We start from the raw sequence: 26,111 nt of genomic DNA on the forward strand, positions 1-26,111 counted from the left end.
TTCAGTCCCGCCTCCAGAGGTGAAACTGGACATAACCCACTGCTCTGCACTGACACGAGGGCCGACTAGAGAAATAAGGATTAATATCCAAAGTGGAGGGGCCCTAAATGGATTCTGCTGTGGGGCCCGGTCCCTTTGCAGCTCCCTGAGCTTTTACATCAATTGCAGGTTAGTGAGTGGGGTTATCCGCCCACCTACTGTAAGCCCCACCCCTTTTCTTCTGCTTAACGGCTCTGCCTCAGAGGGGCAGTAATAACTAACCGGCCATATTTACACATGCTGCAGCCTGCACTGCTATTTAACACAGCCATGGGACACAACCCCGCTGCAGTTGATGCTGCAGAGTCAATAAAGTCCAGTTGCTATGGGGAGTGAAATTTCATAGCAACTGGACGAAATACCAGGATCCTTCATTTTCCAGTGACCCCGCCCCTTTACATGAGAAGGGCTCGTTAGTTAAGAGGTAAAACTTTTATTATTGAACTAAAAACAGAAGAAACATCAGAAGCGTCCCAGTAATGAGTAAGAGGTTGGGGCCACATTTGTATCTGGGGAGAAATGACAAAAACGCCACTTAATGAATAAATAGAAATAATCAGCGTTAGCTCCTCCCCTCCTTATTTGTAGAGCGGCGGGGGAGCTCCTCCCACAGTCCAATCAAACTCACAGCATTAAGCCCTTCCCCCAGTACCTAAAGCTTTAAGGCTTCACATCACTGCTGGTTGCGACTGCCCAGCAACTGTGCTCCCCCCAACATGCGCCCAGTAAATTGCCGGGGGGGGGGGTGAATATTAAAATAAATGACCAACAGGCCACTCAGGACAGGCCACACCCACCCCTATATATTAAAACAAATATATCATTATAAAATCATCAGAGCAGAAAACCGGAAGCCGAGGCCTAGTTACAGCGGGGGCGGCCATGTTTGAGTGGCAATATTCCAGGGGCAAGGTCTCAGGAGCCCACACTCTCTGCGTCACCGTCTTCGTGTTTTAGGCGCTTTTTGGCTCGGATCTCATTCATCGCCTCCTCGATGGATCGGGTGTCTCGCTTGTTGGCGACGGGAACTGAAAGTAACAAAGAGGATTAAACGTTTATGCAACGATCATATGTAATAAATGTCACAGCAATATGGCAGCTCCCACCCACATGCAGACTTATTCCCAGGAGACTGAAGATCTGGGGGGTAAATTGGGGGAGGGTGATGGGAAGGGCTGGAGGCCGCCTGCTATTTCAACAACAAAGAGGCTCCAATGAATAGTTATGGCAATTTCCAGCAGCCCCTTGTTCCCCAACTGTCAGCTGGGAGGATTAAGGAATATTATACTGGGAGAGATTGGCCACAGCAGATACAGGGGAGACAACTGGGTTTAGGATAAATTCTGGGATATGGGAGTGACTAAAGGGCAAACTAATCCTAAGGGGAGGTGGAAGCCCAGGGAATGCCCTCGGGGTGTAAGGCTGAACTACAACTTTCCCTGCTCACTCTCCTGTAGATAAAATGTAGGAAATTGTCTGAAATTGAATCCGATTAGAAATAAACTTATTCGGATAAGAGTTACTGGGAGTCGCAGAGCTGGAAAGCCAGAACATTCCCCTCAGTGGATCCCAAGGCCCAGGCCAAGCGTCAGTCACGTACAACTGTCAGTTGGGAATGTCGCCGTTTGTACAGACGCGGTTCTTATGAAAAAGAGGGGAATTCCCAGAAACAGAAATAAGGTCCTTTATTTTCTCTGTTTCGTTGGAACTCTGAATATTCAACATAATGTTCTGTGTTCTGGCGCAAACATGAGGGAAGCCCCAGAGTGGGAGGGGTTTAGAGCGACCATTGTCTGTAAGAGCCAGTCTGTGCACCAGGAAAATGGGATGATCTGGCTACAGAGGCAAAACACTCTCCTGTCCCCCTGTGTGATGAGGAATGTTCTGGGCACACAATACCCTCATACTGTACTGTCTAAGGGAATCAATATGGCACCTCCTCCTCCCATATGTATAAATACAAATATACAGAGAAGGAATGTTCTGGGCACACAATAAGCTATACTCTCATACTGTACTGTCTAAGGGAATCAATATGGCACCTCCTCCTCCCATATGTATAAATACAAATATACAGAGAAGGAATGTTCTGGGCACACAATAAGCTATACCCTCATACTGTACTGTCTAAGGGAATCAATATGGCACCTCCTCCTCCCATATGTATAAATACAAATATACAGAGAAGGAATGTTCTGGGCACACAATAAGCTATACCCTCATACTGTACTGTCTAAGGGAATCAATATGGCACCTCCTCCTCCCATATGTATAAATACAAATATACAGAGAAGGAATGTTCTGGGCACACAATAAGCTATACCCTCATACTGTACTGTCTAAGGAAATCAATATGGCACCTCCCTCCTCCCATATGTAATAAATACAAATATACAGAGAGGAATGTTCTGGGCACACAATAAGCTATACCCTCATACTGTACTGTCTAAGGGAATCAATATGGCACCTCCTCCTCCCATATGTATAAATACAAATATACAGAGAAGGAATGTTCTGGGCACACAATAAGCTATACTCTCATACTGTACTGTCTAAATGAATCAATATGGCAGCAGAGTAGGATGGTAGAAGGAATCTAAATGAAGCCCAGATCATATTCAATATTTGTTGCCCACTTACCACAGCCATAAGCCTTGTTGGCCTGCAGGGTGTGAGCTGCATCTTTAGCGGCCTCCTTGCCAATCAGATGAGTGTACTTGTCCTTATAGTCCGTGGCCGGTCTGACTGTGGCCGGGGCTCTCAGGGCATCGGCTTGTGCCTCACGCAGTGTCAGCTCCTGTAGGGACACACGGGAAAGTAAGGGGAGCAGAGTAACCCAACTAGTGTCCATATAATGTCACCTCCCCAATAACTCTCCCCTCTCCAATATTCATAAACCCCCAGCATTATACCCAACGGATTCTACTACCAGTTCTACTCTATAGGGACAACTAGTCATGTTACTCCATATACTGGCCCAGCAGCTCACCAGCCCCCCTCAATTCAACCTCCCCTTTATCAGCTTATGCCCCAATGTAAATAAAAACCTTCAGCCTCTTCTTCTCTTCAGCCTTTGTGGGGTCCCACTCCTCCCCTCTGCGATACGCCTCCAGTTCTTCATCCGACGGGGCAAACTCCTTATAGACAAGAGAGGGGGCAGGGTATCACTCATGTATTATAAGGGATAATGTACCCCCTACTGTAAATGATAAGGATATTAGAAGTCACTGAGGGGTTGTTCTGTGACCATATAAAGGCACAAGGCTACAGGCTGAGTTATACAGGGAACTCTGAGTATCACTCATGTATTATAAGGGATAATGTACCCCCTACTGTAAATGATAAGGATATTAGAAGTCACTGAGGGGTTGTTCTGTGACCATATAAAGGCACAAGGCTGCAGGCTGAGTTACACAGGGAACTCTGAGTATCACTCATGTATTATAAGGGATAATGTACCCCCTACTGTAAATGATAAGGATATTAGAAGTCACTGAGGGGTTGTTCTGTGACCATATAAAGCAGGGGTGTCCAAACTACGGCCCGCGGGCCAAATGCGGCCCGATATCCATTTTTAATTGGCCCGCAGAGTGCAGAAATCCCTCCCCCCTCTCAGCATCCATAAAAAAAAAAGTTTCCTTCCACGGCGTCATTGAGGGGCGGAACCTACAGTGCTTCACAGAAGCTACAGAAGCCTGTCCTAAACTCCGCCCTCCCCTCCCCGTGACTGGAGTTTAGTGTAGTGCGGGGAGGGAGGGGGAGCCAGTAAACAAACTGAAAGCATGGCTCCAACTGCTGCCTAACCTGGCCTGGATTTCCTGCATGTTCTCATGAACTGTGAGTAAAACTGTTCGGTGCTTGGCTTGGGGGAGGGGTGGATTTAGTGAGGCTGCAGCCGGGCAAGGGAGTCAGTTACAGATCGAGTGTGTGAGTTACTGTGTGTGTGTCTATCTGTATGTGTTTCACTGTGTGTGTGTGTGTGTGTCATTGTATGTGTGTGTGTGTGTATATCTGTCTGTATGTGTTTCACTGTGTGTGTGTGTGTCACTGTATGTTTGTGTGCCTCACTGTATGTGTGTGTGTCTGTCTGTATGTGTCACTGTGTGTGTATGTCATTGTGTGTGTGTGTGTCACTGTATGTGTGTGTGTGTATCTGTCTGTATGTGTGTGTGTGTCTATGTGTGTTACTATATGTATGTGTTTCACTGTGTGTGTCACTGTGTGTGTGTGTGTGTATCTGTCTGTGTGTTTGTATGTGTGTGTTACTTATTTAAAATTTGTAAAATGAACATGGTAATCGGGGGGTGTGGCCACAAAATGGGCGTGTCCACAGTGAGTGGCCCGGCTGTTTGTATATTTTACCGCATATGGCCCTTGGTGAAAAAAGTTTGGACACCCCTGATATAAAGGCACAAGGCTGCAGGCTGAGTTATACAGGGAACTCTGAGTATCACTCATGTATTATAAGGGATAATGTACCCCCTACTGTAAATGATAAGGATATTAGAAGTCACTGAGGGGTTGTTCTGTGACCATATAAAGGCACAAGGCTGCAGGCTGAGTTATACAGGGAACTCTGAGTATCACTCATGTATTATAAGGGATAATGTACCCCCTACTGTAAATGATAAGGATATTAGAAGTCACTGAGGGGTTGTTCTGTGACCATATAAAGGCACAAGGCTGCAGGCTGAGTTATACAGGGAACTCTGAGTATCACTCATGTATTATAAGGGATAATGTACCCCCTACTGTAAATGATAAGGATATTAGAAGTCACTGAGGGGTTGTTCTGTGACCATATAAAGGCACAAGGCTGCAGGCTGAGTTATACAGGGAACTCTGAGTATCACTCATGTATTATAAGGGATAATGTACCCCCTACTGTAAATGATAAGGATATTAGAAGTCACTGAGGGGTTGTTCTGTGACCATATAAAGGCACAAGGCTGCAGGCTGAGTTATACAGGGAACTCTGAGTATCACTCATGTATTATAAGGGACAATGTACCCCCTACTGTAAATGATAAGGATATTAGAAGTCACTGAGGGGTTGTTCTGTGACCATATAAAGACACAAGGCTGCAGGCTGAGTTATACAGGGAACTCTGAGTATCACTCATGTATTATAAGGGATAATGTACCCCCTACTGTAAATGATAAGGATATTAGAAGTCACTGAGGGGTTGTTCTGTGACCATATAAAGGCACAAGGCTGCAGGCTGAGTTATACAGGGAACTCTGAGTATCACTCATGTATTATAAGGGATAATGTACCCCCTACTGTAAATGATAAGGATATTAGAAGTCACTGAGGGGTTGTTCTGTGACCATATAAAGGCACAAGGCTGCAGGCTGAGTTATACAGGGAACTCTGAGTATCACTCATGTATTATAAGGGATAATGTACCCCCTACTGTAAATGATAAGGATATTAGAAGTCACTGAGGGGTTGTTCTGTGACCATATAAAGGCACAAGGCTGCAGGCTGAGTTATACAGGGAACTCTGAGTATCACTCATGTATTATAAGGGACAATGTACCCCCTACTGTAAATGATAAGGATATTAGAAGTCACTGAGGGGTTGTTCTGTGACCATATAAAGACACAAGGCTGCAGGCTGAGTTATACAGGGAACTCTGAGTATCACTCATGTATTATAAGGGATAATGTACCCCCTACTGTAAATGATAAGGATATTAGAAGTCACTGAGGGGTTGTTCTGTGACCATATAAAGGCACAAGGCTGCAGGCTGAGTTATACAGGGAACTCTGAGTATCACTCATGTATTATAAGGGATAATGTACCCCCTACTGTAAATGATAAGGATATTAGAAGTCACTGAGGGGTTGTTCTGTGACCATATAAAGGCACAAGGCTGCAGGCTGAGTTATACAGGGAACTCTGAGTATCACTCATGTATTATAAGGGACAATGTACCCCCTACTGTAAATGATAAGGATATTAGAAGTCACTGAGGGGTTGTTCTGTGACCATATAAAGACACAAGGCTGCAGGCTGAGTTATACAGGGAACTCTGAGTATCACTCATGTATTATAAGGGATAATGTACCCCCTACTGTAAATGATAAGGATATTAGAAGTCACTGAGGGATTGTTCTGTGACTATATAAAGGCACAAGGCTGCAGGCTGAGTTATACAGGGAACTCTGAGTATCACTCATGTATTATAAGGGATAATGTACCCCTACTGTAAATGATAAGGATATTAGAAGTCACTGAGGGGTTGTTCTGTGACCATATAAAGACACAAGGCTGCAGGCTGAGTTATACAGGGAACTCTGAGTATCACTCATGTATTATAAGGGATAATGTACCCCCTACTGTAAATGATAAGGATATTAGAAGTCACTGAGGGATTGTTCTGTGACCATATAAAGGCACAAGGCTGCAGGCTGAGTTATACAGGGAACTCTGAGTATCACTCGTGTATTATAAGGGATAATGTACCCCCTACTGTAAATGATAAGGATATTAGAAGTCACTGAGGGGTTGTTCTGTGACCATATAAAGACACAAGGCTGCAGGCTGAGTTATACAGGGAACTCTGAGTATCACTCATGTATTATAAGGGATAATGTACCCCCTACTGTAAATGATAAGGATATTAGAAGTCACTGAGGGGTTGTTCTGTGACCATATAAAGACATAGCATTAATATTAATTAAAGATGAAAGCTATAGGGAACCCCCCATGTAAAGTTTATTCTCGTGCCACTGACCTTCTTGAATATCATCACATAACGAGTCTCCTCATCGTCCCCGAAAGAAAAGGACGTCAGGCCGGCGACCTCCACAACATCGTGACTGAGGGGGAGAGCAGAGCATCATGGGACACGGAATGTGCACATAGTACTGGAGCATGGAAACAAATCTATAGGTGGGTGTGAGTGTAAGTAAGTGTGAGTGAGAATAAGTGAGAGTGTAAGTCAGAGTGTGAATGTAAGTGTGAGTGTGTAAGTAAGTGAGTGTGAGTATAAGTGTGAGTAGGAGAGAGACTCACACGATGCTGCGCTCAATCTTCCCCATCGACTCAAACTTCCTCCTGGTCTGTGTACTGTCCTGTATGAACTGACTCACCTCCTGCTCCATCTGTGGGAAACAAGAAAATACTCTCACCCATTTCACCCTGCAGGGGGAGGGACTCTCCTTCTGTCTGTGTCACTATCACCCTGCAGGGGGAGGGACTCAGATCCTTCTGTCTGGGTCACTGTATCACCCTGCAGGGGGAGGGACTCTCCTTCTGTCTGTGTCACTGTATCACCCTGCAGGGGGAGGGACTCTCCTTCTGTCTGTGTCACTGTATCACCCTGCAGGGGGAGGGGCTCTCCTTCTGTCTCTCTCACTGTATCACCCTGCAGGGGGAGGGGCTCTCCTTCTGTCTGTGTCACTGTATCACCCTGCAGGGGGAGGGACTCTTTCTGTCTGTGTCACTATCACCCTGCAGGGGGAGGGACTCTTTCTGTCTGTGTCACTGTATCACCCTGCAGGGGGAGGGACTCTCCTTCTGTCTGTGTCACTGTATCACCCTGCAGGGGGAGGGACTCTCCTGTCTGTGTCACTGTATCACCCTGCAGGGGGAGGGGCTCTCCTTCTGTCTCTCTCACTGTATCACCCTGCAGGGGGAGGGGCTCTCCTTCTGTCTGTGTCACTGTATCACCCTGCAGGGGGAGGGACTCTTTCTGTCTGTGTCACTATCACCCTGCAGGGGGAGGGACTCTTTCTGTCTGTGTCACTATCACCCTGCAGGGGGAGGGACTCTTTCTGTCTGTGTCACTATCACCCTGCAGGGGGAGGGACTCTTTCTGTCTGTGTCACTATCACCCTGCAGGGGGAGGGACTCTTTCTGTCTGTGTCACTATCACCCTGCAGGGGGAGGGACTCTTTCTGTCTGTGTCACTATCACCCTGCAGGGGGAGGGACTCTTTCTGTCTGTGTCACTATCACCCTGCAGGGGGAGGGACTCTTTCTGTCTGTGTCACTATCACCCTGCAGGGGGAGGGACTCTTTCTGTCTGTGTCACTATCACCCTGCAGGGGGAGGGACTCTTTCTGTCTGTGTCACTATCACCCTGCAGGGGAGGGACTCAGCTCCTTCTGTCTGGGTCACTGTATCACCCTGCAGGGGGAGGGACTCTCCTTCTGTCTGTGTCACTGTATCACCCTGCAGGGGGAGGGACTCTCCTTCTGTCTGTGTCACTGTATCACCCTGCAGGGGGAGGGACTCTTTCTGTCTGTGTCACTATCACCCTGCAGGGGGAGGGACTCAGATCCTTCTGTCTGGGTCACTGTATCACCCTGCAGGGGGAGGGACTCTCCTTCTGTCTGTGTCACTGTATCACCCTGCAGGGGGAGGGACTCTCCTTCTGTCTGTGTCACTGTATCACCCTGCAGGGGGAGGGACTCTTTCTGTCTGTGTCACTATCACCCTGCAGGGGGAGGGACTCAGATCCTTCTGTCTGGGTCACTGTATCACCCTGCAGGGGGAGGGACTCTCCTTCTGTCTGTGTCACTGTATCACCCTGCAGGGGGAGGGACTCTCCTTCTGTCTGTGTCACTGTATCACCCTGCAAGGGGAGGGACTCTCCTTCTGTCTGTGTCACTGTATCACCCTGCAGGGGGAGGGGCTCTCCTTCTGTCTGTGTCACTATCACCCTGCAGGGGGAGGGACTCTCCTTCTGTCTGTGTCACTGTATCACCCTGCAGGGGGAGGGGCTCTTTCTGTCTGTGTCACTATCACCCTGCAGGGGGAGGGACTCAGCTCCTTCTGTCTGGGTCACTGTATCACCCTGCAGGGGGAGGGACTCTTTCTGTCTGTGTCACTATCACCCTGCAGGGGGAGGGACTCAGCTCCTTCTGTCTGTGTCACTGTATCACCCTGCAGGGGGAGGGGCTCTCCTTCTGTCTGTGTCACTGTATCACCCTGCAGGGGGAGGGGCTCTCCTGTCTGTGTCACTGTATCACCCTAAAGAGGGAGGGGCTCTCCTTCTGTCTGTGTCACTGTATCACCCTGCAGGGGGAGGGACTCTCCTTCTGTCTGTGTCACTGTATCACCCTGTAGGGGGAGGGGCTCTCCTTCTGTCTGTGTCACTGTATCACCCTGTAGGGGGAGGGGCTCTCCTTCTGTCTGTGTCACTGTATCACCCTGCAGGGGGAGGGGCTCTCCTTCTGTCTGTGTCACTGTATCACCCTGCAGGGGGAGGGGCTCTCCTTCTGTCTGTGTCACTGTATCACCCTGCAGGGGGAGGGACTCTCCTTCTGTCTGTGTCACTGTATCACCCTGCAGGGGGAGGGACTCTCCTTCTGTCTGTGTCACTGTATCACCCTGCAGGGGGAGGGACTCTTTCTGTCTGTGTCACTATCACCCTGCAGGGGGAGGGACTCTTTCTGTCTGTGTCACTATCACCCTGCAGGGGGAGGGACTCAGCTCCTTCTGTCTGGGTCACTGTATCACCCTGCAGGGGGAGGGACTCTCCTTCTGTCTGTGTCACTGTATCACCCTGCAGGGGGAGGGACTCTCCTTCTGTCTGTGTCACTGTATCACCCTGCAGGGGGAGGGACTCTTTCTGTCTGTGTCACTATCACCCTGCAGGGGGAGGGACTCAGATCCTTCTGTCTGGGTCACTGTATCACCCTGCAGGGGGAGGGACTCTCCTTCTGTCTGTGTCACTGTATCACCCTGCCAGGGGGAGGGACTCTCCTTCTGTCTGTGTCACTGTATCACCCTGCAGGGGGAGGGACTCTTTCTGTCTGTGTCACTATCACCCTGCAGGGGGAGGGACTCAGATCCTTCTGTCTGGGTCACTGTATCACCCTGCAGGGGGAGGGACTCTCCTTCTGTCTGTGTCACTGTATCACCCTGCAGGGGGAGGGACTCTCCTTCTGTCTGTGTCACTGTATCACCCTGCAAGGGGGAGGGACTCTCCTTCTGTCTGTGTCACTGTATCACCCTGCAGGGGGAGGGGCTCTCCTTCTGTCTGTGTCACTATCACCCTGCAGGGGGAGGGACTCTCCTTCTGTCTGTGTCACTGTATCACCCTGCAGGGGGAGGGGCTCTTTCTGTCTGTGTCACTATCACCCTGCAGGGGGAGGGACTCAGCTCCTTCTGTCTGGGTCACTGTATCACCCTGCAGGGGGAGGGACTCTTTCTGTCTGTGTCACTATCACCCTGCAGGGGGAGGGACTCAGATCCTTCTGTCTGGGTCACTGTATCACCCTGCAGGGGGAGGGACTCTCCTTCTGTCTGTGTCACTGTATCACCCTGCAGGGGGAGGGACTCTCCTTCTGTCTGTGTCACTGTATCACCCTGCAGGGGGAGGGGCTCTCCTTCTGTCTGTGTCACTATCACCCTGCAGGGGAGGGACTCTCCTTCTGTCTGTGTCACTGTATCACCCTGCAGGGGGAGGGACTCTTTCTGTCTGTGTCACTATCACCCTGCAGGGGGAGGGACTCAGCTCCTTCTGTCTGGGTCACTGTATCACCCTGCAGGGGGAGGGACTCTTTCTGTCTGTGTCACTATCACCCTGCAGGGGGAGGGACTCAGCTCCTTCTGTCTGTGTCACTGTATCACCCTGCAGGGGGAGGGGCTCTCCTTCTGTCTGTGTCACTGTATCACCCTGCAGGGGGAGGGACTCTCCTTCTGTCTGTGTCACTGTATCACCCTGCAGGGGGAGGGACTCTCCTGTCTGTGTCACTGTATCACCCTAAAGGGGGAGGGGCTCTCCTTCTGTCTGTGTCACTGTATCACCCTGCAGGGGGAGGGACTCTCCTTCTGTCTGTGTCACTGTATCACCCTGTAGGGGGAGGGACTCTCCTTCTGTCTGTCTCACTGTATCACCCTGCAGGGGGAGGGACTCTCCTTCTGTCTGTGTCACTGTATCACCCTGCAGGGGGAGGGACTCTCCTTCTGTCTATGTCACTGTATCACCCTGCAGGGGGAGGGACTCTCCTTCTGTCTATGTCACTGTATCACCCTGTAGGGGGAGGGGCAGACAGAATGTTAAAGGGACACACCCGTTTCCTGAACTCCACTTTCTGGCGCCTCTCGTGCTCCTGCATTTTCTTCATTCTGGCGGCTTGTTCTGTAGATAAAATAAAAAGCAGGAGGTGAGGGAGAGACATGAGGGGCCGCAGTGCAGTCTGGGTAAGAACAAGAGGTATTTTACTGTATGTTAATAAGTTGTGTGAGGCAATTGCAGCAGCAGCAGCAGATACACAGTGAGACACATTATACAGTGAGTCAGTGTCCAATACTATCATTTATGCCCTCACAAGGAATAAAACTGATTGACAAATACAAGAACCAATAAACAGTTGGGGTCAGGTCAGGTCGCACGCACACGTGTAAAAGAAAAGCAGACTTCTTATCCAATCAGACATCACATCCAGGCCCGCTGCAGCCAATCGCATTCCTATTTCGTCACTGCGAGGACAAGCCCATTTGTAATTGACACAGAAACTGACCAATGGCGCATCCGAGTCGACCGGCAACAATAAGTGTGTGCGTGAGGAGAAAGCCAAGATTTCCCGGTTGCTTCCCGCCGCATATTGGGCTTCCTGGTCCCTTCCCATAGGCTCATCCCCTGAAACCCACCTTTAGCCTTGCGCCGGGACTCCTGGTCACCGACCTGCGGCGGCCGCTCCATAGAGCTGAGGATTGAACCGAGCAGATCCGCCATCTTGGTTTGTGGCAGCGGGGGCGCGGCCTGGAATATAAGGACAGGGCAGCGCCATATTGGGCATGGAACTTCCGGTACTTGTTGATTGGGCCTTTATGTGCAGCGCTAATTGTTTCCCTCATAGGCGGGAGTTTCCTGCGGCTCTGACTCACTCTCAGCTGCTCATACCCACAAGCTGGGCCTCTAAACTCGATGTACAGAGGGATATTCTGAGACAATTTGCAGTTACTTTTTATTATTTGTGGTTTTTGACTCATTTAGCTTTTTATTCAGCAGCTCTCCAGTTTGTAATTTCAGCCGTCTGGTTGCTAGGGTGCAAATTCCCCTAGCAACCATGCTCTGATGTGAATAAGAGTCAGGAATATGAATAGGAGAGGCCTGAATAGAAAGATGAGTAATAAAAAGTAACAATAACAATACATTTGTAGCCTTACAGAGCATTTGTTTTTAGATGGGGTCAGTGACCCCCATCTCAAAGCTTATTTACAAAAACCGCACAAAGTATTCCCTTGATAGTTGCTTATGTTTTTAGCCTTTAGATTAGAAGAGAAAAAAAACACCTACTTAATCCATTTAACTCAAACAGGTCAGTGAAATAAGTTATTAGACCTTTATAATAAATATCTGTGATAGGGAACCCAGTGCTTGTCAGTCCAATGAAACCAATCGATTCTTCTGCTTTAAAGTGCAGTCAATTTAGAATCGACCGACACAATTGAAAAATCCCACAATTGTTACCAATGATTCAAAGGTCCCCTACAGGGCGTTTTTACCCTCGTTAATCGGTTAATTGTGCAGCCGGGTCTCTCACATCCGTCAAGTCATTGGATTACAACACCGAGGAGGAGTTTAAACCATTATAAAAAATTAATAGAATGTTAGTGATAAAAAGTGCAGCGCTAATAAATAGTAATTCATATCTTTTCCCAAGTCGATTACGACTGTCATGGGAAAACGTTTTTTTTTCTCAAAACGCATCAGTTAATAGTGCTGCTCCAGCAGAATTCTGCACTGAAATCCATTTCTCAAAAGAGCAAACAGATTTTTTTATATTCAATTTTGAAATCTGACATGGGGCTAGACATTTTGTCAATTTCCCAGCTGCCCCAAGTCATGTGACTTGTGCCAGCACTTTAGGAGAGAAATGCTTTCTGGCAGGCTGCTGTTTCTCCTACTCAATGTAACTGAATGTGTCTCAGTGGGACCTGGATTTTACTATTGAGTGTTGTTCTTAGATTTACCAGGCAGCTGTTATCTTGTGTTAGGGAGCTGCTATCTGGTTACCTTCCCATTGTTCTGTTTTTTGGCTGCTGGGGGGAAAGGGAGGGGGTGATATCACTCCAACTTGCAGTACAGCAGTAAAGAGTGATTGAAGTTTATCAGAGCACAAGTCACATGACTGAGGGCAGCTGGGAAACTGACAATATGTCTAGCCCCATGTCACTGTGATTCCAAAATTCAATATAAAAAAATCTGTTTGCTCTTTTGGAGCAGCACTATTAACTGGGGAAAAAAAACGTTTTCCCATGACAGTATCCCTTTAATTCAAAGTGACCATTAATTAATAGGATAAATATAAAATGAATCTGCTCTAATTCATAACAAATGGGAGGAAAATGAAATAATAAAAGGTGGAGTTGTCCCAAATTCTACTGCCTAGTATTTTCTATCCCGGGGGACACCACAAAGGGGGAGACCGGGAGTAACCGGGACTGAGGTCTCAATTATTAAAAAGGAAGCTCTGAGCTGTCGGAAGGTTGTTATTGGCTAAAAACCACCAATCCACGGCCTCCTGAGATTTAAGCAGAAAGAAGAACAAGACAAATGGTATGATTCGAGCAGCAGGCTGACAATTCATCGCCCCACTATAGTTACGTTTCAGAGAGGTTTAAAAGTTTCGTCATTTCCATCTACAACAGGGGTCCCCGGGGACCAAAGAAGAGCCAAATATTTTTGCAAGGACCAGGGAAGGTCAGGGAGGGGTCGGGATGGGGGTTAGAGGGGTCAGTGAGGGGGTCGGCATTCAATTTTGTCTGCCAGCGTCCATTTTGGCGTGGCACATTCATTGTCTGGTGCCCCACTTCAGGACTATCCGTGGCCCGGCATTTGGGGACCCCTGATCTAGAAGATTTCAAGTAATAAGAGCAGAGTAAAGCCAACGCGCGTTTCGCAATAAAAGCTTTGTCAAGGCGAATGAAGGTCTTCCCAGGACTAGTGAAGGGGCGAATTTATTCGCCAGGTGCAAATTCGTGGCGAATTTCCACGTTTCTAAATTTCAGAATTGCCGCGAAAATTCTCCTGACAATTCTAGGCCCCCGTTGACTTGTCGCTGACGTCGGAATTGTCGCCGGCTTCATATATATTTTGACACCAGCGTCAAAATTTGTGTTTTGCTAATTTTTCGCCGGTTTGCGAATTTTTCGGCGAAGCGAAACGGGAGAAATTCGCCCATCACTACCCAGGACGCACGATTTAAATCAGTTCCGTATGTCGTATCATTATAGAAGTATCGCAGGAACTGACCGCACCCTGCCCTTCTCTCACACGGGCTTCATCGTTCCTGCGGCTCCAGAGTTGCGTCAACGGGAATCACTTAATACGTTAATCTCCGAGGGCCATTTAAATTAGAATATGTCACTAGAAGGCCCACGTTGACTAAACTTCCCTCAATTTAGTGTACGTTCTCTATCAGTCCTTTCCGGAAAGTTTTCATATTCATTTTTATTACCCATTTGAAAGCTGGAAAGAAGACAAATAATTCACAAACTATCAAAGAGAAAAAATGAAGACCAATGGAAAAGTCGCTCAGAATTGTCCATTCTATAACCATCATATAATATAAAAAAAAGAATGTGCCAGGGAATTAAAGTCTATTGGATAGAGAAGGAATGTACTTTATAAAGTTGTTACTTCATTGAACATTTCTGCATAAATCCCCACTAGTCCCGCCCATGGATTCCACTCGCTGCTGCCTCCTTTCCCAGGCTGTGCAGGGCGGCACTCAGAGGAACCAATCAGCAGCGAGCATGACCTGATAGGGAATTAAAACCTGTGTGTGACTGCAGGACTGTGATTGGCTGTCCCCCTCCTACTGTGCTTCTGGCAGGGACCGTTAGGATACGCCCACCCTTATCTGCAACAGGGACTAAAGAACATCAATCAGGAGCTCAAATAAAGGGGCTATTTTTTGAGACAATTATTTTTGGGCAAAATGCAGCATTATATAGTATTCATTATTGCCTACAAAATTAGGGGGTATCATTTGCCCACCTGCCCCTCTATCACCCCAACAATCCTGTAAAGGTGGATGTTGAGAGCACAAGCAGCGCAGCTCTCTGATTGGCCCTGGACCCAATTTAGCTGGCCTTACATGTGCCAAGCAACTGGATCTCCTCTTGATTTGTCCCTCACATGATACCGACCAGTGGAACCCCAACAACGCACCAATACACGACTCACCCCCCAATGCCTGATATCACCCATATAAATCTTCTCTCCCCCAGGCCTGGCTACTATACTGCCACCTAGTGGCCACTGGGAGCAAGTGCAGGGATTGGATGGCCTATAGAACAGCACAGGGCCACATTTCCTCTCCTCCGATTGGTTTATCTGGAGCCCCAGGTCAGTGTATTAATCTTCCCCCAGCTGCTCATTCAGTCACACAGGTCCTGGGAGTTGCAGGGAATCCTCTCTGGTCGGTGCCAGCAGAGTAAGAGCGCCCCCTGTGGTGATGCCATTGTGCTATGGGACACTCTCTCCATGAATAAAGCACTTTAGATTGTAAGCTCTGAGGAGCAGGGCCCTCTCTAGCTTCCTGGTACAGTAAGTGTTGCTGTGTGACCTTTGTCATGTGCTTTATAAATACAGAATGGGCTTTGCTGGTGCCGGTCCCTCCAGGGCAGTTTGAAGAGGATGACAGTTAGGAGAGCGTCACTAGGGAACTGCGTCTGTTTATAAATCCAGGGGTACATTCCTGGGAGCCCCCGGGGCCCAGCTCAACCAATCCATGACACTGTTGCCCCTGGGAGGGGTATTACCACTGGATCCTATAACAGAACCTTCTCAGTAAAGGGCAAGTAAACCATGAAAGCACAACAGGATATTCTTTTCTTAAAGAAAGTCACTTTATTATGATGGGCAGCTCGGTCCCTGCCATTCCAATTCATACAAAATCATGCAAAGAAAAAGGAGCATAGAAGTGACACAGACCCCCCCGCCAATTCTTTTCTCCCCCAGTCCCGGGAAACACAGAGCAGCCAATAATCTCTCTCCCCCAGTCCCGGCACAGCCAATAAACTCTCTCTCCCCCGGTCCCGGCACAGCCAATAAACTCTCTCTCCCCCAGTCCCGGCACACGGAGCAGCCAATAAACTCTCTCTCCCCCAGTCCCGGCACACGGAGCAGCCAATAAACTCTCTCTCCCCCCAGTCCCAGCACACGGAGCAGCCAATAAACTCTCTCTCCCCAGTCCCGGCACACGGAGCAGCCAATAAACTCTCTCTCCCCCAGTCCCGGCACACGGAGCAGCCAATAAACTCTCTCTCCCCCAGTCCCGGCACAGCCAATAAACTCTCTCTCCCCCAGTCCCGGCACAGCCAATAAACTCTCTCTCCCCCAGTCCCGGCACACGGAGCAGCCAATAAACTCTCTCTCCGGCCAGTCCCGGCACACGGAGCAGCCAATAAACTCTCTTTTCCCCAGTCCCGGCACACGGAGCAGCCAATAAACTCTCTCTCCCCCAGTCCCGGCACACGGAGCAGCCAATAAACTCTCTCTCCCCCAGTCCCGGCACACGGAGCAGCCAATAAACTCTTTCTCCCCCAGTCCCGGCACACGGAGCAGCCAATAAACTCTCTTTTCCCCAGTCCCGGCACACGGAGCAGCCAATAAACTCTCTCTCCCCCGGTCCCGGCACAGCCAATAAACTCTCTCTCCCCCAGTCCCGGCACACGGAGCAGCCAATAAACTCTCTTTCCCCCAGTCCCGGCACACGGAGCAGCCAATAAACTCTCTCCCCCCCAGTCCCGGCACACGGAGCAGCCAATAAACTCTCTCCCCCCCAGTCCCGGCACACGGAGCAGCCAATAAACTTTCTCTCCTCTAGTCCCGGCACACGGAGCAGCCAATAAACTCTCTCTCCTCCAGTCCTGGGACACGGAGCAGCCAATAAACTCTCTCTCCCCCAGTCCTGGGACACGGAGCAGCCAATAAACTCTCTCTCCTCCAGTCCCGGACATGGAGCAGCCAATAGACTCTATCTCAGAAAATAATATATATTACACTATATACAAATCCCACCTCCCATGCACAGACAATGCAGCCCCATTATATCTTTACAATATTTTAACATTTTTCATACTTTTTTCATATATTTACAATTTAGTGTTTACTTGGAAAGTTCATGCAGTTTGTTTTTTTTTGTATTTAACCCTTGCGTATCCAGGTAACGGTTTCTGTCCATAGGCAATACTGTAGGGCACACACATGCACCAGCACATGGAGGGGGCACCGTGGGTTTGGCTCCTCATGTTGTGCCACATTCGCTTACCATCAGTGGACTACAGGCTTGGACTTGCTCAAAGAGTCAGAAGGTGCAGGGAGTCCCAGACTGCTGAAGTGGCACATGGTGGTTGTTGGGGTTTGACCAGTAAGAGTGAAAGCTTGAGAGCAAATGGGCTCAGTCGGATCTATTATGTTCTTGCACTCCTTCCATAGAGGGACAGACGGGTGCTCAGTGACAAGGGATTGGCACCCAAATAAAATGCCAATGGCTCACCCCGCTTGCCAGTGAAGGCTCTTATCTAAGTGAGTTCTGAGCGTGTGCGGGACAAGTGCAAAGTACAGGCTTTTAGTTGGCACCGGGTGGCACAACACAGCAGGGAGCTGCCAGGAATTAGTGAGGGTATAAATGACCCCCTGGTGCCCCACTTGGTGCCGAAGATGGAAAGCTCGACTGAGAAGAGACCAAGGACTCCAAGCAAACAAAAGCACAATGTGTAGTGATAGTTCCCCTTTACATGGTCCCCTCCAAATGAGTCACCATGATGAGTGAGTGTGAGCTTTGGGCCAAGCTGTGCGTTTCAGCTGGTGAGTATCTCTCAGCCTACGTTTGGGTTCAGCTTCCCAACTGCCGCTCAGCAAGTGACATTTTTGCAAAACCACAGCCCAATTGGGCGTCAGATCTGAGTTCTTCCACAGAACACTGGCCCATGTACTAGTCCTGTGGCCCAGCAGCAGTGCCAGGACTACGTGTCCCACTCTAGTGCTTCCCCCAACCAGGGAATCCAGGGGGCACATACAAATAAATGGGGGGGGTTTCTGTGGCTGGTGAATAATAATACAGTTACAGTAACTGACCAGAACTGGGGGGGATAGAGTTTTCTCTCTCTCTATATATATATATATCTCTCATCTGTCCATATAGTCTTGTATATACACATCTCTCAGTGATAGAGAAGCAACTCTCAGCTTCCTTATATACAGATAATATATATATTCCCTATATTGCACACTGTGTGTCTCTTACTGATAATACTCTGTACCCCAATAATTCCCACGGCTCATCCCCACGTCTGTGTGACAATACATCCCACGTCCACACTCACACTCTCCTCCGGCTCATCCTGAAATGATCATTAGTGGTAAAAAAAAACAATATAAAACACAATGGATTTGCATGTAAAAGGTTCTCATGGGAAGGTCGGTACAAAAGCCACAAATATATATAACTATATGGGGGGGGGGGTGTAACAAAGTGCATGAAACGAGACGGTTAAAATAAATTAATAAATAAAGGAGCTGCCTGAGTGAATCACACAGGAAAGTGCACACGACTCACACTCACACTCACTCTCAGTGCACTTGTTACTGTACACTCACCTGCACACACACGGCTCTTACATTTACATACATGCGCCTTCACACTGTCACACACACCCTGTACAAATACACACACAGCACACGTTACCTGAACATAAAGAACAGAACCATTCACACACTCTCCTGCCATGCACACCCACTTGCACAGGGACAGCAATATATGTATATGTGTATGTATGTGTGTGTGTGTGTGTATGTATGTGTGTGTGTGTGTGTGTGTGTGTGTAACACATAGAGGAAGGCAGGCGTGTGCACACAAAGTGGACGGTTACATCTAGTGATCTACACACAGGCATATACAGTAATACGGGGGTGTGATACTCAAGGACATACATGCAGTGAAATGTGTGCATACATATATACAGATCTATACACAATTATATATATATATATATCTCTAGCTGTACTCTGGTGTGTACACACTCACTCACACTCCCTGTATGGCGCAAGGAGCAGCCCATTACGTGGTTTGATCAGAAGTCCCAGTGTCCCCCAATCCTCACCACTGTCTCACACATTTAGCCTGACACACACACACGTAACACACACACACGTAACACACACACACAGATAGGCACTGTTTCACGTTTGTGCACTTAGATCCATACACACTGCAGTGGCACAGGTGTGGCTCATATACCCGTCCCTATATAACAGGCCTATGTGCCAGACCCAGGAAGGGCAGTGATAGGGTACGGGGGCATTGAATGGGAGGGGACAGAAAAGTCAATTGGTCAGTCCCCTCGTCTGTAAACACTCCTGGGTCTGCTTCATCTCCTTCATCCTGCAAGAAGCGGAAATGGAGAATGAAAAGGTAGGAAGAGCGACACAGGTGTTTGAGGAAAGAAGGAAATGGCGGAAGTGGGGGAGGAACAATAGAAGGTTATAGGATGGAGAAAAATAAAGTAGGAAGGAATTGCAGGTCAAAAAAGGGGATAAAGGGAGGAAGGGAGGTGAGTATAAATAGGTGGGACAAAAGGAAGAGTACAGGGAAGGTATAGGAGCAAGGTGAGAGAACAGGGAAAGGTAGAAAAAAAGATCGGAGCATGGAAGGAAGCATAAGAAAGGGAGGGGAAAGGAAAGCAGGCAAGGTAAGGGTGGGTGACGGAAAGAGGGAAAGGAAAAGGCGAAAGGAAGGAAAAAGGCAAAGGAAAGGGTAAGAGGAAGAAAACAGGGCAAAGAAAGGGGCGAGAGGAAGGAAAGAGTAAGAAAAGGGCAAGAAAAAGAAGGGTAAAGAAAGGGCGAGAGGAAGGAAAGAGGGCAAGGAAAGGGTGGGGGAAGGAAAGAGGGAAAGGAAAGGGGGTGAGAGGAAGGAAAAAGGGCAAGAGAAGGGCAAGAGGAAGGAAATAGGACAAAGAAAGGGCAAGAGGAAAGAAAGAGGGCAAGGAAAGGGTGGGGAAGGAAAGAGGGAAAGGAAAGGGGGTGAGAGGAAGGAAAAAGGGCAAGAGAAGGGCAAGAGGAAGGAAATAGGACAAAGAAAGGGCAAGAGGAAAGAAAGAGGGCAAGGAAAGGGTGGGGAAGGAAAGAGGGAAAGGAAAGGGGGTGAGAGGAAGGAAAAAGGGCAAGAGAAGGGCAAGAGGAAGGAAATAGGACAAAGAAAGGGCAAGAGGAAAGAAAGAGGGCAAGGAAAGGGTGGGAAGGAAAGAGGGAAAGGAAAGGGGGTGAGAGGAAGGAAAAAGGGCAAGAGAAGGGCAAGAGGAAGGAAATAGGACAAAGAAAGGGCAAGAGGAAAGAAAGAGGGCAAGGAAAGGGTGGGGAAGGAAAGAGGGAAAGGAAAGGGGGTGAGAGGAAGGAAAAAGGGCAAGAGAAGGGCAAGAGGAAGGAAATAGGACAAAGAAAGGGCAAGAGGAAAGAAAGAGGACAAGGAAAGGGTGGGGAAGGAAAGAGGGAAAGGAAAGGGGTGAGGGGAAGGAAAAAGGGCAAGAGGAAGGAGAGAGGGCAAAGAAAGGGTGAGAGGAAGGAAAGAGGGCAAAGAAAGGGCGAGGGGAAGAGAAGAGGGCAAGGAAAGGGTGGGGGAAGGAAAGAGGGCAAGGAAAGGGTGGGGGAAGGAAAGAGGGAAAGGAAAAGGCGAAAGGAATGAAAAAGGGCAAAGAAAGGGTAAGAGGAAGGAAACAGGGCAAAGAAAGGTGCGAGATGAAGGAAAGAGAGTAAGAAAAGGGCAAGAGGAAGGAAAGAGGGCAAGGAAACGGCGACAGGAAGGAAAGAGGGCAAGGAAAGGGTGGGGGAAGGAAAGAGGGAAAGGAAAGGGGTGAAAGGAAGGAAAAAGGGCAAGGGAAGGGTAAGAGGAAGGAGAGGGCAAAGAAAGGGCGAGAGGAAGGAGAGGGCAAAGAAAGGGCGAGAGGAAGGAAAGAAGGCAAGGAAAGGGTGGGGGAAGGAAAGAGGGCAAGGAAAGGGTGGGGGAAGGAAAGAGTGAATGGAAATGGCGAAAGGAAGGAAAAAGGGCAAGGGAAGGGTAAGAGGAAGGAAAGTGGGCAAAGAAAGGGCGAGAGGAAGGAAAGAGGGCAAGGGAAGGAAGAGAGGAAGGAAAGAGGGAAAGGAAAGGGTGGGGGAAGGAAAGAGGGAAAGGAAGGAAAGAGGGCAAAGAAAGGGCAAGAGGAAGGAAAGAAGGCAAGGGAAGGAAGAGAGGGTGGGGGTAACAACAGGTATACAGTTGGAAAGGATATAATAACGGGTGAGTGCAATGGGTGAGATAAAGGGCAGGAATACAGAGTTGGTGGTTATGGAATATAGAGGGATAAAGGGGGAGGGAAAAAAAAGAAAAGACAGTCACATGATCAGTGAACAGGACAAAGTCACCACTTAACCCTATTCCCACTATCTGTCTATACTGATTAGGTCCTTTCCCTGAATGGTGTGTGTGTAGAACAGCAGGGGGCAGTATATAGAGGGTTGCACTATATTTCTCATATATATTCCATGCCACTGACCCAAGTGACTCCACATTGACTAAAACCACACCCCCTTCTGGTCAGTCTTGTCCCCATTTATTCCTGCCTGCCCTTCCCTGATGGTGGCCCTGTGTATGTGCCCTGTGTATGTACCCCATGTATGTACCCCTCATATGTACCCCATGTATGTACCCCATGTATGTACCTACCTATGGCGGCAGCGGCGGAGGAAGCGCATGATTTTCCGGGCAGCCTGATCTTGCTTCTTGGTCAGGAAGGATCCCCTGTAGAAGAGCAGAGATTAGTAAGAGACAGGGGAGAGGGAGCTGCCATACTACATAGAATGAGTAGTGAGGGAATGAGTAGTAAAGCAGACATGCTCGTACTTAATGCAGTGTTGCAGGGCAGAGCCCCCCCGTGCCCCCTCTCTGTAGCTCCTGTAACACTGCTGGATCAGGACGGCTGCCCGACGACTCTGCTGGAAACGCTTCTGCTCATAGTAACTGCGGAACTTGGACTGGATTAATATGGCTGCCTGTGTCATCTTCTTGTACAGGGCATACTGAGGGATGATGGGTAATCAGTGTTATAAGCAAAGCCAAAAAAACTCTCCCCCCCCCCGCATTTATCCTCATCTTGTGCCCAGTCCATCCCCATATTTGCCACACACAGGCCATTCCTGACAGAGAAACTGCCCCTCACCCACTGCCATTAGGGAACCACAGGGGCTTGAACAGATTTATGTGACAGTTACCTTCAGAGCAATCCAAGTCAGCTTGTAAAGAAAGAGCAATTTGTGTTAGACAATGAGTGAGGCACAACCCAATCCCTCCCACTCAGCAAATACCCCCAAAGATATCGTAACCATGAGATTATACCCACCGGCACCAATGGGCCCTTTCTCTGGATGCTTTATGGCAGCTGAGATTCTATCTGTATAACAGAACATTCTGTCCCAGTGGCTGCACAGATCCTATCTGATCCCCATTGTAAGCAGCAGTCCTGTCCTGCTTTATGGCAGCTGAGATTCTAGCTATCTGTATAACAGAACATTCTGTCCCAGTGGCTGCACAGATCCTATCTGATCCCCATTGTAAGCAGCAGTCCTGTCCTGCTTTATGGCAGCTGAGATTCTAGCTATCTGTATAACAGAACATTCTGTCCCAGTGGCTGCACAGATCCTATCTGATCCCCATTGTAAGCAGCAGTCCTGTCCTGCTTTATGGCAGCTGAGATTCTAGCTATCTGTATAACAGAACATTCTGTCCCAGTGGCTGCACAGATCCTATCTGATCCCCATTGTAAGCAGCAGTCCTGTCCTGCTTTATGGCAGCTGAGATTCTAGCTATCTGTATAACAGAACATTCTGTCCCAGTGGCTGCACAGATCCTATCTGATCCCCATTGTAAGCAGCAGTCCTGTCCTGCTTTATGGCAGCTGAGATTCTAGCTATCTGTATAACAGAACATTCTGTCCCAGTGGCTGCACAGATCCTATCTGATCCCCATTGTAAGCAGCAGTCCTGTCCTGCTTTATGGCAGCTGAGATTCTAGCTATCTGTATAACAGAACATTCTGGCCCAGTGGCTGCACAGATCCTATCTGATCCCCATTGTAAGCAACAGTCCTGTCCTGCTTTATGGCAGCTGAGATTCTATCTGTATAACAGAACATTCTATCCCAGTGGTTGCACAGATCCTATCTGATCCCCATTGTAAGCAGCAGTCCTGTCCTGCTTTATGGCAGCTGAGATTCTAGCTATCTGTATAACAGAACATTCTGTCCCAGTGGCTGCACAGATCCTATCTGATCCCCATTGTAAGCAGCAGTCCTGTCCTGCTTTATGGCAGCTGAGATTCTATCTGTATAACAGAACATTCTATCCCAGTGGCTGCACAGTTCCTATGTGATGAGTTTAGTGACAACATAAACAATATAGTAACGTGTAGTTTTCAAATGAAATGTGGATGTATTTAGAAAGAGAGTATCAGTTATTAGAAGTACATCAAAAAAAAAAATGAAATATGTAAAAAAGAGGAATTCCAGAGAAGCCCTTATCTGTATAAAAAAGTAGGACAAGCAAGAATAAGGATTAAGCAGTCGTCCCTACAAGCCCAATGCAGTGCCACGGTGCCAGATAAAGGTGGCACACACACAGTCTCAGTGGCATATAGTAGCCCACGATGGAGGCAGAAGTCCTACCTGTTTGTACTTCCTATAGCATCGCTGAATGACGGCTGCAGCCAGATCCTGCTGTTCTTTTAAGCGCCGGCCCTGTGGAGCACAAGATTAGAGTATCAGCAGTGGCACAATTTGGGGTCACTATAAGGGCACAACCCTCCAGCTGTATCACAAGCCACAATTTGGGGTCACTATAAGGATACAACCCTCCAGCTGTATCAGAAGCCACAATTTGGGGTCACTATAAGGGCACAACCCTCCAGCTGTATCATAAGCCACAATTTGGGGTCACTATAAGGGTGCAACCCTCCAGCTGTATCATAAGCCACAATTTGGGGTTACTATAAGGGCACAACCCTCCAGCTGTATCATAAGCCACAATTTGGGGTCACTATAAGGGCACAACCCTCCAGCTGTATCATAAGCCATAATTTGGGGTCACTATAAGGATGCAACCCTCCAGCTGTATCACAAACCACAATTTGGGGTCACTATAAGGGTGCAACCCTCCAGCTGTATCACAAGCCACAATTTGGGGTCACTATAAGGGCGCAACCCTCCAGCTGTATCACAAGCCACAATTTGGGGTCACTATAAGGGCACAACCCTCCAGCTGTATCATAAGCCACAATTTGGGGTCACTATAAGGGCACAACCCTCCAGCTGTATCATAAGCCACAATTTGGGGTCACTATAAGGATGCAACCCTCCAGCTGTATCACAAGCCACAATTTGGGGTCACTATAAGGGTGCAACCCTCCAGCTGTATCACAAGCCACAATTTGGGGTCACTATAAGGGTGCAACCCTCCAGCTGTATCATAAGCCACAATTTGGGGTTACTATAAGGGCACAACCCTCCAGCTGTATCATAAGCCATAATTTGGGGTCACTATAAGGATGCAACCCTCCAGCTGTATCACAAGCCACAATTTGGGGTCACTATAAGGATACAACCCTCCAGCTGTATCAGAAGCCACAATTTGGGGTCACTATAAGGGCACAACCCTCCAGCTGTATCATAAGCAACAATTTGGGGTCACTATAAGGGCACAACCCTCCAGCTGTATCATAAGCCACAATTTGGGGTTACTATAAGGGCACAACCCTCCAGCTGTATCAGAAGCCACAATTTGGGGTCACTATAAGGATGCAACCCTCCAGCTGTATCACAAGCCACAATTTGGGGTCACTATAAGGGTGCAACCCTCCAGCTGTATCATAAGCCACAATTTGGGGTTACTATAAGGGCACAACCCTCCAGCTGTATCACAAGCCACAATTTGGGGTCACTATAAGGGTGCAACCCTCCAGCTGTATCATAAGCCACAATTTGGGGTTACTATAAGGGCACAACCCTCCAGCTGTATAAGCCATAATTTGGGGTCACTATAAGGATGCAACCCTTCAGCTGTATCATAAGCCACAATTTGGGGTCACTATAAGGATGCAACCCTCCAGCTGTATCACAAGCCACAATTTGGGGTCACTATAAGGATACAACCCTTAGCTTGTACCTGGGAACATGGCAACACTTACCTTGTACTTACGGAACGCCGTCTGAATGACTCGGGCTGCCTCATATAACTCTCGCTGCTCGTGGTCGGACAGGGTGAGAAGAGCAAATTCACTCTCCATTCTGCCGCTGCTTGAGGCACCGAGAAACTCTGACCAGCGAGCTGCACCCGGGGGATCAAACCTCTCAAATGGGATCTCTCCCAAGGGGGACGGAGAGGAGGGGGACAGGGGAGCTTCAGACCTGAGAAAAAGGGATTTCTAGTTAAAGACAAACACAATAAAGGAACATATACATTTCCATATTGACTGGTGAGCACTACAAACACTACACTTAGCAGAATGGGGTGGAGAGGAAATAGATGTACCCCACCTCACTGTCATCAAAAAGGGGAATAAGTAACTGTTGGGTGGAGCTCTCCTCTGTGAGCAGTGCAAGGAGGGGGCTAAAATAATAGTTGGGTTTATGTGAAGTGCAGCTAATCTTCTCTGTGAGTGGCTCCTGGGTACTCATTCCAAGCTGCCAGTCTTTGGAATATGATGGGCACCTGCCTATGTGTCAGCTTCTTTACAACTGCCAGCTGGGCACTCACACCTCTTTTCTGGAAACTTCTGCAACTGCTGCACCTAAAGTATCTCCACACCTGCTGATGTCTCTTCCCTGGGAGCATCATTGTACAGAATTGTTGTACAGCAGTGAATATTACTCACCTTGATATTTTAACCCTTAAAGCTTCAGAGCAGCGCCTGTTGCCCCTCTTACTCCACTGACTGTACATCTCACTGGCAGACAAACGACTCGATCCCTCCTCTCTCGGACTCATCTGGGCAAATCGAGCCAGGGCACGTGCCGCTCTCATCCCCTCCCTGAGAACAGGAGATTGTGAATTCACTCACAAGCAACACACACAC

At 48.4% G+C, this 26,111-nt stretch overlaps 2 protein-coding genes across 3 annotated transcripts in view; both read right to left on the reverse strand.

The window, feature by feature from the left end:
• Nucleotides 1-456: 456 nt before the first annotated feature.
• spag7.L (sperm associated antigen 7 L homeolog) lies at nucleotides 457-11,809 on the reverse strand. Its single transcript, XM_041587394.1, has 7 exons — nucleotides 11,654-11,809; nucleotides 11,074-11,141; nucleotides 7,065-7,153; nucleotides 6,784-6,868; nucleotides 3,087-3,176; nucleotides 2,680-2,836; nucleotides 457-1,067 (listed from the first exon to the last, which is right to left on the reverse strand). The coding sequence occupies exons 1-7, from the start codon at nucleotides 11,736-11,738 to the stop codon at nucleotides 955-957; spliced, it is 687 nt and encodes a 228-aa protein (XP_041443328.1). The 5' UTR covers nucleotides 11,739-11,809; the 3' UTR covers nucleotides 457-954.
• A 6,596-nt stretch (nucleotides 11,810-18,405) lies between these two features.
• camta2.L (calmodulin binding transcription activator 2 L homeolog) overlaps nucleotides 18,406-26,111 on the reverse strand; it is a 34,652-nt gene continuing 26,946 nt past the window's right edge. The window contains exons 18-24 of one of the 2 annotated variants that reach the window (XM_018253851.2): nucleotides 25,911-26,066; nucleotides 25,224-25,443; nucleotides 23,707-23,778; nucleotides 22,260-22,280; nucleotides 21,892-22,067; nucleotides 21,715-21,789; nucleotides 18,406-19,401 (exon numbers count right to left, since the gene is read on the reverse strand). In XM_018253851.2, the coding sequence (XP_018109340.1) occupies nucleotides 19,344-19,401; nucleotides 21,715-21,789; nucleotides 21,892-22,067; nucleotides 22,260-22,280; nucleotides 23,707-23,778; nucleotides 25,224-25,443; nucleotides 25,911-26,066 (778 nt within the window). In that variant the 3' untranslated portion in view covers nucleotides 18,406-19,343. The remainder of the gene's footprint in view (nucleotides 19,402-21,714; nucleotides 21,790-21,891; nucleotides 22,068-22,259; nucleotides 22,281-23,706; nucleotides 23,779-25,223; nucleotides 25,444-25,910; nucleotides 26,067-26,111) is intronic. The other variant, XM_018253852.2, reaches the window with a different exon arrangement.

The sequence above is a fragment of the Xenopus laevis genome, chromosome 3L (assembly GCF_017654675.1).
Source record: "Xenopus laevis strain J_2021 chromosome 3L, Xenopus_laevis_v10.1, whole genome shotgun sequence".
Lineage (NCBI taxonomy): Eukaryota > Metazoa > Chordata > Amphibia > Anura > Pipidae > Xenopus > Xenopus laevis.